Consider the following 13,958-nt stretch of genomic DNA (forward strand, 5'->3'; position numbering starts at 1 on the left):
ATTTAACCAGGTTATCAACATGGATCAACAGGGACCTAAGTGTATTTAACCAGGTTATCAACATGGATCAACAGGGACCTAAGTGTATTTAACCAGGTTATCAACATGGATCAACAGGGACCTAAGTGTAATTTAACCAGGTTATCAACATGGATCAACAGGGACCTAAGTGTATTTAACCAGGTTATCAACATGGATCAACAGGGACCTAAGTGTATTTAACCAGGTTATCAACATGGATCAACAGGGACCTAAGTGTAATTTAACCAGGTTATCAACATGGATCAACAGGGACCTAAGTGTATTTAACCAGGTTATCAACATGGATCAACAGGGACCTAAGTGTAATTTAACCAGGTTATCAACATGGATCAACAGGGACCTAAGTGTAATTTAACCAGGTTATCAACATGGATCAACAGGGACCTAAGTGTAATTTAACCAGGTTATCAACATGGATCAACAGGGACCTAAGTGTAATTAAACCAGGTTATCAACATGGATCAACAGGGACGTAGCACAGGTGAGTGGAGCTATAAGCGGTAATGTGAGGGCTTATGGCTAGGGGCAAGTGGGTAAAGTTGTGGACAGATGTGTCAACTCAAATCACCCTGATCTTGTCATTAATCATCCGGTCCTCTGCGTCCTCGTCAAACTCCTTCTGGGGGTACACGTCGATCCCATTGGCCCGTAGCTCTTCCCTGATCTGGGGACACAACAACAGTTCTGGGTGAGAAGTGAGTGTGAGACTGGCCTGGTAACACAGCCTCCCCACACAGATGGCTTCCTTCTGGAGCTGAAGGAGCAGGGTTAGGGGAGTGACCTCCATGAAGAGGGGAGAGGTTAGGGTAGCTCTGTGACTAGGGTGGAGTGTGTTTCTCATCCTCCACCGTGGAAAAGCCCCAGTCCATGGGATGCTGCTTGCTGGTCCCTGAGCAGGTTAAGTGACTCTCATTTAATCAGTTCTACAGTGATAGTTTTGTCGTCAGCGGCCTTAGAATAAAACACCTAGCCTGCTGGTCCCTGCTGTAAAAAAAGGTTGAGAAACACGACAAATGCATTATACACCCTTGCAGAGACTTGAATACATGAATTAAAAAGGTTATGGGAACACACAAGCAAAAGCCTAACAACCGCAATTAGCCAGACATGTCTGACAAATCCTTTGGATACATAACAGTATTTTGTGAGAAATCGAGACCATCTGCACACTGCGTTACCCACAGATTTAGGTGGTGTTAATGTAAATCCCTTCACTAATCTCCCCCCAAATGTTCTGTTGAAACCAACGGCCCATCACTGTCCGTGTACACGTTTACAAACAGACAAGCACACACACACACCACCCCCTCACACACACGTTAAACTTTTTCTATCCGTTTGTACAGAGCTTCCCTAATGAGAGGGACACTGGTGGGGATCTGTGAGCATGGCTGCTATAATTGCCTTGAAATGAATGCCTGCCTTTTTACTACTTTTTCTACTACAACAACCTGCCATTCCCCTACTTCTAATACTACTGCTGCATCTACTACTAATACAACAACCTGCCATTCCCCTACATCTACTGCTGCATCTACTACTAATACTACTACAACAACCTGCCATTCCCCTACTTCTAATACTACTGCTGCATCTACTACTAATACAACAACCTGCCATTCCCCTACATCTAATACTACTGCTGCATCTACTACTAATACAACAACCTGCCATTCCCCTACTTCTAATACTACTGCTGCATCTACTACTAATACTACTACAACAACCTGCCATTCCCCTACTTCTAATACTACTGCTGCATCTACTACTAATACAACAACCTGCCATTCCCCTACTTCTAATACTACTGCTGCATCTACTACTAATACAACAACCTGCCATTCCCCTACATCTACTGCTGCATCTACTACTAATACTACTACAACAACCTGCCATTCCCCTACTTCTAATACTACTGCTGCATCTACTACTAATACAACAACCTGCCATTCCCCTACATCTAATACTACTGCTGCATCTACTACTAATACAACAACCTGCCATTCCCCTACTTCTAATACTACTGCTGCATCTACTACTAATACTACTACAACAACCTGCCATTCCCCTACTTCTAATACTACTGCTGCATCTACTACTAATACAACAACCTGCCATTCCCCTACATCTAATACTACTGCTGCATCTACTACTAATACTACTACAACAACCTGCCATTCCCCTACATCTAATACTACTGCTGCATCTACTACTAATACTACTACAACAACCTGCCATTCCCCTACATCTAATACTACTGCATCTACTACTAATACTACTACAACAACCTGCCATTCCCCTACTTCTAATACTACTGCTGCATCTACTAATACAACAACCTGCCATTCCCCTACATCTAATACTACTGCTGCATCTACTACTAATACAATAACCTGCCATTCCCCTACATCTAATACTACTGCTGCATCTACTACTAATTCAACAACCTGCCATTCCCCTACTTCTAATACTACTGCTGCATCTACTACAACAACCTGCCATTCCCCTACATCTAATACTACATCTACTACTAATACTACTACAACAACCTGCCATTCCCCTACATCTAATACTACTGCTGCATCTACTACTAATACAACAACCTGCCATTCCCCTACATCTAATACTACTGCTGCATCTACTACTAATACAACAACCTGCCATTCCCCTACTTCTAATACTACTGCTGCATCTACTACTACTACAACAACCTGCCATTCCCCTACATCTAATACTACTGCTGCATCTACTACTAATACTACTACAACAACCTGCCATTCCCCTACATCTAATACTACTGCTGCATCTACTACTAATACAACAACCTGCCATTCCCCTACTTCTAATACTACTGCTGCATCTACTACTAATACAACAACCTGCCATTCCCCTACTTCTAATACTACTGCTGCATCTACTACTAATACTACTACAACAACCTGCCATTCCCCTACATCTAATACTACTGCTGCATCTACTACTAATACTACTACAACAACCTGCCATTCCCCTACATCTAATACTACTGCTGCATCTACTACTAATACAACAACCTGCCATTCCCCTATATCTAATACTACTGCTGCATCTACTACTAATACAACAACCTGCCATTCCCCTACTTCTAATACTACTGCTGCATCTACTACTAATACTACTACAACAACCTGCCATTCCCCTACTTCTAATACTACTGCTGCTGCATCTACTACTAATACTACTACAACAACCTGCCATTCCCCTACATCTAATACTACTGCTGCATCTACTACTAATACTACAACAACCTGCCATTCCCCTACATCTAATACTACTGCTGCATCTACTACTAATACTACTACAACAACCTGCCATTCCCCTACATCTAATACTACTGCTGCATCTACTACTAATACTACTACAACAACCTGCCATTCCCCTACATCTAATACTACTGCTGCATCTACTACTAATACAACAACCTGCCATTCCCCTATATCTAATACTACTGCTGCATCTACTACTAATACAACAACCTGCCATTCCCCTACTTCTAATACTACTGCATCTACTACTAATACTACTACAACAACCTGCCATTCCCCTACTTCTAATACTACTGCTGCATCTACTACTAATACTACTACAACAACCTGCCATTCCCCTACTTCTAATACTACTGCTGCATCTACTACTACAACAACCTGCCATTCCCCTACTTCTAATACTACTGCTGCATCTACTACTAATACAACAACCTGCCATTCCCCTACATCTACTGCTGCATCTACTACTAATACTACTACAACAACCTGCCATTCCCCTATATCTAATACTACTGCTGCATCTACTACTAATACAACAACCTGCCATTCCCCTACATCTACTGCTGCATCTACTACTAATACTACTACAACAACCTGCCATTCCCCTACTTCTAATACTACTGCTGCATCTACTACTAATACAACAACCTGCCATTCCCCTACTTCTAATACTACTGCTGCATCTACTACTAATACTACTACAACAACCTGCCATTCCCCTACATCTAATACTACTGCTGCATCTACTACTAATACTACTACAACAACCTGCCATTCCCCTACATCTAATACTACTGCTGCATCTACTACTAATACAACAACCTGCCATTCCCCTATATCTAATACTACTGCTGCATCTACTACTAATACAACAACCTGCCATTCCCCTACTTCTAATACTACTGCTGCATCTACTACTAATACTACTACAACAACCTGCCATTCCCCTACTTCTAATACTACTGCTGCTGCATCTACTACTAATACTACTACAACAACCTGCCATTCCCCTACATCTAATACTACTGCTGCATCTACTACTAATACTACAACAACCTGCCATTCCCCTACATCTAATACTACTGCTGCATCTACTACTAATACTACTACAACAACCTGCCATTCCCCTACATCTAATACTACTGCTGCATCTACTACTAATACTACTACAACAACCTGCCATTCCCCTACATCTAATACTACTGCTGCATCTACTACTAATACAACAACCTGCCATTCCCCTACTTCTAATACTACTGCATCTACTACTAATACTACTACAACAACCTGCCATTCCCCTACTTCTAATACTACTGCTGCATCTACTACTAATACTACTACAACAACCTGCCATTCCCCTACTTCTAATACTACTGCTGCATCTACTACTAATACAACAACCTGCCATTCCCCTACATCTAATACTACTGCTGCATCTACTACTAATACAATAACCTGCCATTCCCCTACATCTAATACTACTGCTGCATCTACTACTAATTCAACAACCTGCCATTCCCCTACTTCTAATACTACTGCTGCATCTACTACTAATACTACTACAACAACCTGCCATTCCCCTACATCTAATACTACTGCTGCATCTACTACTAATACAACAACCTGCCATTCCCCTACTTCTAATACTACTGCTGCATCTACTACTAATACAACAACCTGCCATTCCCCTACTTCTAATACTACTGCTGCATCTACTACTAATACTACTACAACAACCTGCCATTCCCCTACTTCTAATACTACATCTACTACTAATACAACAACCTGCCATTCCCCTACTTCTAATACTACTGCTGCATCTACTACTAATACTACTACAACAACCTGCCATTCCCCTACTTCTAATACTACATCTACTACTAATACAACAACCTGCCATTCCTCTACTTCTAATACTACTTCTAAATCTACTACTACATCTACTACTACTGCTGCATCTACTACTACATCTACTACTTCTACTACTACTGCTGCATCTACTACTACTACTGCTGCATCTACTACTACTACTACTACTACTGCATCTACTACATCTACTACTACTGCATCTACTACATCTACTACTACTACTGCTGCATCTACTACTACTACTGCTGCATCTACTACTACTACTGCTGCATCTACTACTACTACTGCTGCATCTACTACTACTACTACTGCTGCATCTACTGCATCTACTACATCTACTACTACTGCTGCATCTACTACTACTTTCCCTCTTGGGGTCTGTGATCAAATTATTTTTTTACGTTTCAGATCCACACCACATAGGAGGAAGTGATGTAATGGAGTCCACTGTGACCACATCAGCAGTAAGGGGAGAGGGGGAAGGAGGGGAGGGAAGGAGACGGGAGAAGTTGGACAGAACTTACCTCTAGCCAATTCAAAATTGGGCGAGAGGGAGAGAGACAGAAAAGGAGAGAAAGACAGAAAAGGAGGGAGAGACAAAAGAGGGAGAGACAGAAAAGGAGGGAGAGAGAAGAGGGAGAGACAGAAAAGGAGGGAGAGACAGAAAAGGAGGGAGAGACAGAAAAGGAGGGAGAGACAGAAGAGGGAGAGACAGAACTCCTCTCCAATCCAGAGCCTGGCTTTATAGGTCCTGACCTCACAAGTACTCTATACACACAAAACATCCTCAGGGTTCTCTCATTGGACAGTGACCGAAAGGGCGGCAGTTGCCAAACAACTTAAGAAACATTTCCTGTTGCTGCGGAGAACACAAAATATGCGAGAGCGAGAGAGAGAGAGACAGCATGCAACAGAAAAAGAGGAATTGGAGATAAAGATGGAAGAAGAGAGAGAGAGAGCTCACCTTCTGTTTAAAGAAGTCCCTCTCCTCCAGGGTGAGCGTGTCTGCCTTGGCAATGACAGGAACAATATTGACCACCTTACTGAGACGCCTCATAAACTCCACATCCAGAGGTCGCAGACTGGAAGTGGGAGAGAGAAGGGAGGGGTTGAGAGAGGGGCTTCATTTCACCTGTAGCTATAGCAGACCTGGGTTCAAACACTATTCAAAATGTCTCAAATACTTTGAGTATTTGCTTTAGCCTGACTGAAGCGCCAGGGTTTTCACTTTTGGGACTTTATTGGTTCCGTTGCAACAGTCTAGCTCAATCAAGCCTGGCAAAGGTATTATAAATGATCTCAAATAGTATTAGAACCCAGGTCTGTTCTATAGTTCTTGTTCAACGTTTTAGTGTTTATTTGGGTCGACAGTGTGATACATCCTAGAACCACCAGAGGGCGGTATCCTCCAAGAAATATACCCATAGCGCAGCTGTCTGAGGGCGACAAGCAGACATACAGTACTGTAGATTCACATGCATACTCTATGTACAAGCTAAACCTACTGTATATCTGATACCCACATCAGTCAGTGCGTGTCTGTCACTGTCAATTAAACCACACTGAGCTGAGCCTTATCCTCCATAGAGCAGTTGGTTGGAGAAACCCAGTCTTCCATAAGTGTGAAACTCATCCGTCTGTGGTTTGTGCAGCTGACGCTGGCTCAGATCACTGCACTATAAACAACTGCCCATTGTTGATAAAGACCTTTGGGTCACATAGATGAGCATGTGCATACACACACACACACACACGACACACAACCTCTGTTCTCATATCGCTCCCATTAGAGTATTAAACATTAGACTAGAACAGTTGTTGGACATGTGACAGACATCCACAACGCTGGAAGAACATGAAACGCTGCTCAGGCTATATCGGAGGGGGGGGGACAATATGTTAAGGCTCTCGCTCTTGTACATCACGACCACAGAAATGAGGGCAAAGCCAGCAGTCCACCACAGCACTGGACCCCAGACCATTGCAACAAAGCGTAGAACCATCATGGGGTAGATGCAGAGGAGGAAAATTATATTAAAGGTTAATAGCTGTATACCGTAGCAACATTATTTTGGGGGGTGGGGGTAGCTCTATATGAATCTCAAATCAGGCCCAGATGTTTGAGCAGCAGAAACACCAGAGACAGAAACTTGGAGCAGGGAGGCAAACACAGGCGTTTGTTTCAAGTCCTGGCGAAAGAGAGCGAGAAAGACATTTTTTCCAGTCATGGAAAACGGGTGTTATGGGACATGTTGCAACTCGCTGCCTGTGAAACAGGAAATGGATGGGGGTCTGGAAGAGTAAGTGTTTCCACATCTGTGTGTCCCTCTGAGCTGCAGGAGCAGAGGAGGATCCACTACAGGTCAATCCAGAACGGTGGTGAGGGGTAGTAGAACATGAGCTGTACGTTCAGACAGACACTCCGAGACTAAAACACGTACTCAGAGAATCGCCATTCTGTCCGGGAATCTGGCCCATACATAGGCTGTATATGTTACACAGAAGGGCACAGTATGACGTTGGACATCATATCTGATATTTGAATGGCAGAGCACGGGGCATTAGACTGTTGTTATAACTAATGTGTATCATAAAGTCATGCCAAACTCACTGTGTCCTCCTCCTCTGTTTTCTGTTCTGATGATTCAGGGCTATTTGAGTAGGACTCTCCCTATGACTCACTGTTTATCTAACATAAATCACTCTCTCTCTCCTTTTTAAATCTCACAGTTGCATATTCTCTACTGTTCAGGGCCAGCAGGGGGCAGCAGCACTGTTGAACTGACACTGTGCATGTGTGTGTATGACAATTATTGTGATTGATTACATGCCATTTTTGATCACTCAAAAGGCGTGACAACTGTATAGGACGATAAAAGGTGGAAAATCCAAAGAATGAAGTTTAGCTAATAATCAACTTGACACTCTCCCAGCCATATCTAAACATTCACCTGAAACATTCCACACATTCATACCCTTCACAAGGAAAGTGTAAAGTGTGTGTGTGTGTGTGTGTGTACGCATGCCTGCCTCACCAGTGTCCAGTAGGGGGTATGAAGTAAATACAGCAGTGAACCCTTGAGTCTGGAATCCTCTTCTTCCTGTTGATGTTGATCTCCTCCTGAAGGTACTGCTCATACTGGGCATTAATGAACTTCATGATGGGCTGCCAACTGTGGAGGGAGGGAGGGGAAGAAGACAGGAAGTGGAAGGAAGGGGAGAGGCAGATTAAAAGAGAAAGGGGGAGTTTTGGGGGATGGATAGGGGGAGACAAGTGAGAAAGACAGGAAGAGGGAGAGAAAGAGGATGGATGAGGTCATACACAGTACTGTGTACACTAGTCATCTAGATGAGATGTATGGGGTAAGCATTTATATTAACGAGAGAGAGAGCGACAGTACCACTCAAATGTTTGGACATACTTATTTTTCAAGGGTTTTTCTTAATTTACTATTTTCTATACTATTTTCTACATTGTAGAATAATGGTAAAGATATCAAAACTATGAAATAACACATACGGGATCCTGTCAAAACCTTTTTAAACTAATCAAAATATATTTTATATTTGAGATTCTTCAAAGTAGCCACCTTCTGCCTTGATGACAGCTTTACATTTTTATAGTTGTTGGTTACTACATGATTCCATGTGTGCTACTACATAGTTTTGATGTCTACACTATTATTATACACTATTACTTCTTACGTACACCTTAGCCAAATACATTTAAACTCAGTTTTTCACAATTCCTGACATTTAATCCTCTTTAAAAAATTCCCTCTCTTAGGTCAGTTAGGATCACCACTTTATTTTAAGAATGTGAAAAAAACTAGTTTTAGTTCCGACTTCAACTGTGCGTGTGCATCCACACACACACACACACACACACACACACACACACACACACACACACACACACACACACACACACACACACACACACACACACACACACACAGGATAGATATATACAGTTGTCGGAAGATTACATACACTTGGGCTGAAGCCATTTTTCAACCACTCCACACATTTCTTGTTAACAAACTATAGTTTTGGCAAGTCAGTTAGGACATCTACTTTGTACATGACACAAGTCATTTTTCCAACAATTGTTTACAGACAGATTATTCCACTTAAAATTCACTGTAACACAATTCCAGTGGGTCAGAAGTTTACATAGACTAAGTTGACTGTGCCTTTAAACAGCTTGGAAAATTCCAGTAAATTATGTCATGGCTTTAGAAGCTTCTGATAGGCTAATTGACGCCAATTAGAGGTGTACCTATGGATGCATTTCAAGGCCTACCTTCAAACTCAGTGCCTCTTTGCTTGACATCATGGAGAAATCAAAAGAAAACAGCCAAGACCTCCAATTTTTTTAAAGAACTCCACAAGTCTGGTTCATCCCTGAAAACAATTTCCAAATGCCTGAAGGTAGGTACCCCGTTCACCTGTACAAACAATAGTACGCAAGTATAAACACCATGGGACCATGCAGCCGTCATACCGCTCAGGAAGGAGACGCATTGTCTCCTAGAGATGAACGTACTTTGGTTCGAAAAGTGCAAATCAATCCAAGAATAACAGCAAAGGACCTTGTGAAGATGCTGGAGGAAACAGGTACAAAAGTATCCACAGTAAAACAAGTCCTATATCAACATAACCTGAAAGGCCACTCAGCAAGGAAGAAGCTACTGCTCCAAAATCACCATAAAAAAGCCAGGCTACGGTTTGCAATTGCACATGGGGACAAAGATCGTACTTTTTGGAGAAATGTCCTCTGGTCTGATGAAACAAAAATAGAACTGTTTTGCCATAATGACCATCGTTATGATGTTTGGAGGAAAAAGGGGGAGGCTTACAAGCCGAAGAACACCATCCCAACCGTGACGCACGGGGGTGGCAGCATCATGTTGTAGGGGTGCTTTGCTGCAGGAGGGACTGGTGCACTTCACAAAATAGATGGCTCATGAGGCAGGAAAATTATGTGGATATATTGAAGCAACATCTCAAGACATCAGTCAGGAAGATAAAGCTTAGTCGCAAATGGGTCTTCCAAATGGACAATGACTCCAAACATACTTCCAAAGTTGTGGCAAAATGGCTGAAGGACAACATAGTCAAGGTATGTGTGTGGCCATCAAAGTCCTGAACTCAATCCTATAGCAAATTTGTGGAAGGCTACCTGAAACTTTTGACCCAAGTTAAACAATTTAAAGGCAATGCTACCAAATACTAATTGAGTGTATGTAAACTTCTGACCCACTGGGAATGTGATGAAAGAAATAAAAACTGAAATAAATACGTCTACTATTATTCTGACATTTCACATTCTTTAAATAAAGTGGTGATCCTAACTGACCTAAACAGGGAATTTTTACTTGGATTAAATGTCAGGAATTGTGAAAAACTGAGTTTAAATGTATTTGACTAAGGTGTATGTAAACATCGGACTTCAACTGTATATACACATAGATAGGATATATCTATGCACATAGAAATATAAGCACATTAGAAATATAACATGTCAGCTATGGATTGTACTGTTACTGTACCAGTTCTCGTTGTTGATCTGATCCCCGAAGCCGGGCGTATCGATAACAGTTAGTTTCATCCTCACCCCCTTCTCCTCAATGTCTGAACAGAGACAGACACAATTAGACTGAATACAAGCACCTCAGAGGCCAAATGTACCTCAGACTGTAGTCACAACACAGGGTAGACTGAGTAGAGGGAGAGATGGATAAAGTGAAAGACGTAGCTAGAGGTGCAGAAAAGAAAGAGTGAAATAAACAGTATGAGTGATATTTTCCTCCTCTCACCGTGGCTGACAGACTTGATATGGATGGTCTTGGGGATCTTCTCCTGGGACGTGGCCTGCACTGACTTACGGCTCACCTTGGACTTGAACAGAGTGTTCATCAGAGTGGACTTCCCTAGGCCGCTCTGCCCTACACACACACACACACACACACCTGAATGTCAAACACATTGGTAATGCAAATAAACACAAAGCCACAATTGATATTTTAGTCATCTAGCAGACCATCTTATTCAGAGTTACTTACAGTAATGAGTACATCCATTTTCATACTTTTGATTGGTACTGGTCCCGTGGGAAACAAGCCCACAACCCTGGAGCTGCAAGCACCATGCTCTACCAACTGAGCTAAACACAATAACGTAGAAACTCTACAATGAAGGTAAAACAGTAGCCCAGGCCTCGATTTAAACCAATACCCTCTCATCTAGTGTGACTGTAGGGAATAGACTACTCTCACAATGGTGGACTTTCTCTCACCTTTCTCCAGAACATTCTTCAGTCACTCTTCCCACTAACAGGTTCATTCCAGTGGTGTAATGACTGACGGGCCTCATTATTTCACACTGAGACAAACAGAGTTCAACACCAGAGCTGTTCCAGCCGGTCACAGACACTCAGGGGAGAAAGAGGCTATTTCACAAGGTTTTGGCTGCAGTAGAGGAAAAGTTACAGGTGTCTTCAGTAAGGCCTCCCCGCCGAACACGCAGTGCCCTTTTCACCATTCTCTCCCTCCCACTCCCACTCTCCCTCCCACTCTCCCTCCCACTCCCACTCTCCCTCCCACTCTCCCTCCCACTCTCCCTCCCACTCTCCCTCCCACTCTCCCTCTCCCTCCCATCCATTAAAGTTGGCGTAAAGGAAATACATGTCCTTTCGGGGCTCAGACCTGCAGTCTGGGGAAGAGCTCTGCTGTCAATTAAACCACACTGAGCCTTGAACTGAGCTGAGCCTTATCCTCCATAGAGCAGTTGGTTGGAGAAACCCAGTCTTCCATAAGTGTGAAACTCATCTGTCTGTGGTTTGTGCAGCTGACACTGGCTCAGATCACTGCACTATAAACAACTGCCCATTGTCGATAAAGACCTTTGGGTCACACACACACACCATAAGTCTATGACTCACACACACCTCCCCCTGTTCTCTTATCTCTTCCAATACAGCAGGGTTCCCCAACTGTAAACTGTGTTTAATTATTGGACATAAGACAAAACACAGTCTTCTGTCCAGCTCCAAGTGATTTTATGGGGGGAAATCTGTTCTAAAGTCTTCTTACGCCTAATAGAGAGATGTATGTGATCGTATACAAATATAAGCAAGGTTTAAAATGATTCTGTTTTAGTCTGATATTATATCACATTGGGCTTCTTGCTGTCCATTTACAGTCTACAAACTATTTATAATGATGTTCCGGCCCCCATGACCATCCGTTCAAGAAACAAAAGTCCGGCGGCTGAATCTAGTTGATGATCCCTGCTATAGAGTATTAAACAGACTGGAACAGCTGTTGGGCAGGACATGTGACTGCCATCTGCAACGCTGGGTAGACATGTAACCCTGCAGTCTGGAGAAGAGCTCTGCTCTATCAGCACTGGAGAGGAACCAGCTGGAGAGGTGTGTGTGGGTCAGAAGATAGAGGACATGGGAGAGATAGATTGAAAAGCTGGACTAGATAGAACCCTGAACATTCTAGAATTAGGGAAGAACATACTGTGCATGGACCCAAAAGATTGCCTGTAGCAGCTGACTACCGCCAACATCACTTTTGGCCCCTGGGATCAACTGTGGGTTAACGAGGGAGAGTGTAGTGTTTATGACCCCTGGACAGGTAACACACACAGTTTAGTTCACTGTCTGGTTAAGTCAACACAGACTGGAGCTCAGGGCCTCTGGTGTTCTTAGTAAGTGTTCACGCACGCACGCACGCACACACACACACACACAAAATAATGGAGTTTTATATGTTGAAACTTCATTTGGGATTTAAGGCTTCAAACAACTGATTAATGATTATGGGAAGTAGTACAGCATCGTCCCTTTACAACACATCTGTGTTTGCTTCGGACCTGAAGAATCAAAGCTTTCCAGAGAGCCTCTCCAGTGTTTCCACTAAGTATACGAATGAACCACTTACTGTACTCCAATCAAAAACCATTGCATTACAATACATTTTTGATTATTAATCTGTTATGAAAACCCAAATTGCACAAATGTAATTGTTAAAGTAGAGATGTGCATTATCCAGGCCAATACCAACCCTGTGCTCATGCTGTTGAAGTCCCATACCAGAGGCACTGTATCACATTTTTTAGGGGTCTAGAATTCCCCTGAACTGTTGGTATCAGTGGCTGAGCCTGAAGAGGGGAATCCTGTGAGCTACAAGGCCAAGGTCAGGGTTCAGTGGGATGGGCTGTAGACATGCTACAGTGTTGATCCCCCTAGCTGAAAGGCTGGACCCAAAGACCAGCCAGATTGTGGAGAGGAAGGACAGGGTATCAATACAACAATACAGGTGTATTAAACATTAGTAACCATCTCAGAGTAGGAGTGCTGATCTAGGATACATTCTGCATTTGAGATATTGAATCAGATTGTTATAGACAGGGTGGACCTGATCCTAGATCAGCCCTTCTACTCTTAGATTCTTGTATCATTAGATTAGTAGTGTTTGACTGAGGGTGACGGCTGGTTATCATAAGGAGTGTGGAGGTATGCCCAGCAGAATTAGCTTCCATTCACACACACACACACACACACACACACACACACACACACACACACACACTACAGTTCAAAAGTTTGGGGTCACTTAGAAATGTCCTTGTTTTCCATGAAAACATACATGAAATGAGTTGCAAAATGAATAGGAAATATAGTCAAGATGTTGACTAGGTTATAAATAATGATTTTTTATTGATATA

General features: G+C 42.7%; 1 protein-coding gene across 9 annotated transcripts in view; it reads right to left on the minus strand.

Annotated features, from left to right (window-relative positions):
* LOC109876487 (septin-9) overlaps positions 1-13,958 on the minus strand; it is a 139,962-nt gene that overhangs the window by 8,587 nt on the left and 117,417 nt on the right. For all 9 annotated transcript variants that reach the window (XM_031813675.1, XM_031813676.1, XM_031813679.1 and 6 more), the window contains 5 exons: positions 11,039-11,167; positions 10,772-10,853; positions 8,252-8,389; positions 6,181-6,298; positions 611-706 (listed from right to left, as the gene is read on the minus strand). In XM_031813675.1, coding sequence (XP_031669535.1) covers positions 611-706; positions 6,181-6,298; positions 8,252-8,389; positions 10,772-10,853; positions 11,039-11,167 — 563 coding nt within the window. The remainder of the gene's footprint in view (positions 1-610; positions 707-6,180; positions 6,299-8,251; positions 8,390-10,771; positions 10,854-11,038; positions 11,168-13,958) is intronic.

Source organism: Oncorhynchus kisutch, unplaced genomic scaffold (genome assembly GCF_002021735.2).
Source record: "Oncorhynchus kisutch isolate 150728-3 unplaced genomic scaffold, Okis_V2 Okis06b-Okis10b_hom, whole genome shotgun sequence".
Lineage (NCBI taxonomy): Eukaryota > Metazoa > Chordata > Actinopteri > Salmoniformes > Salmonidae > Oncorhynchus > Oncorhynchus kisutch.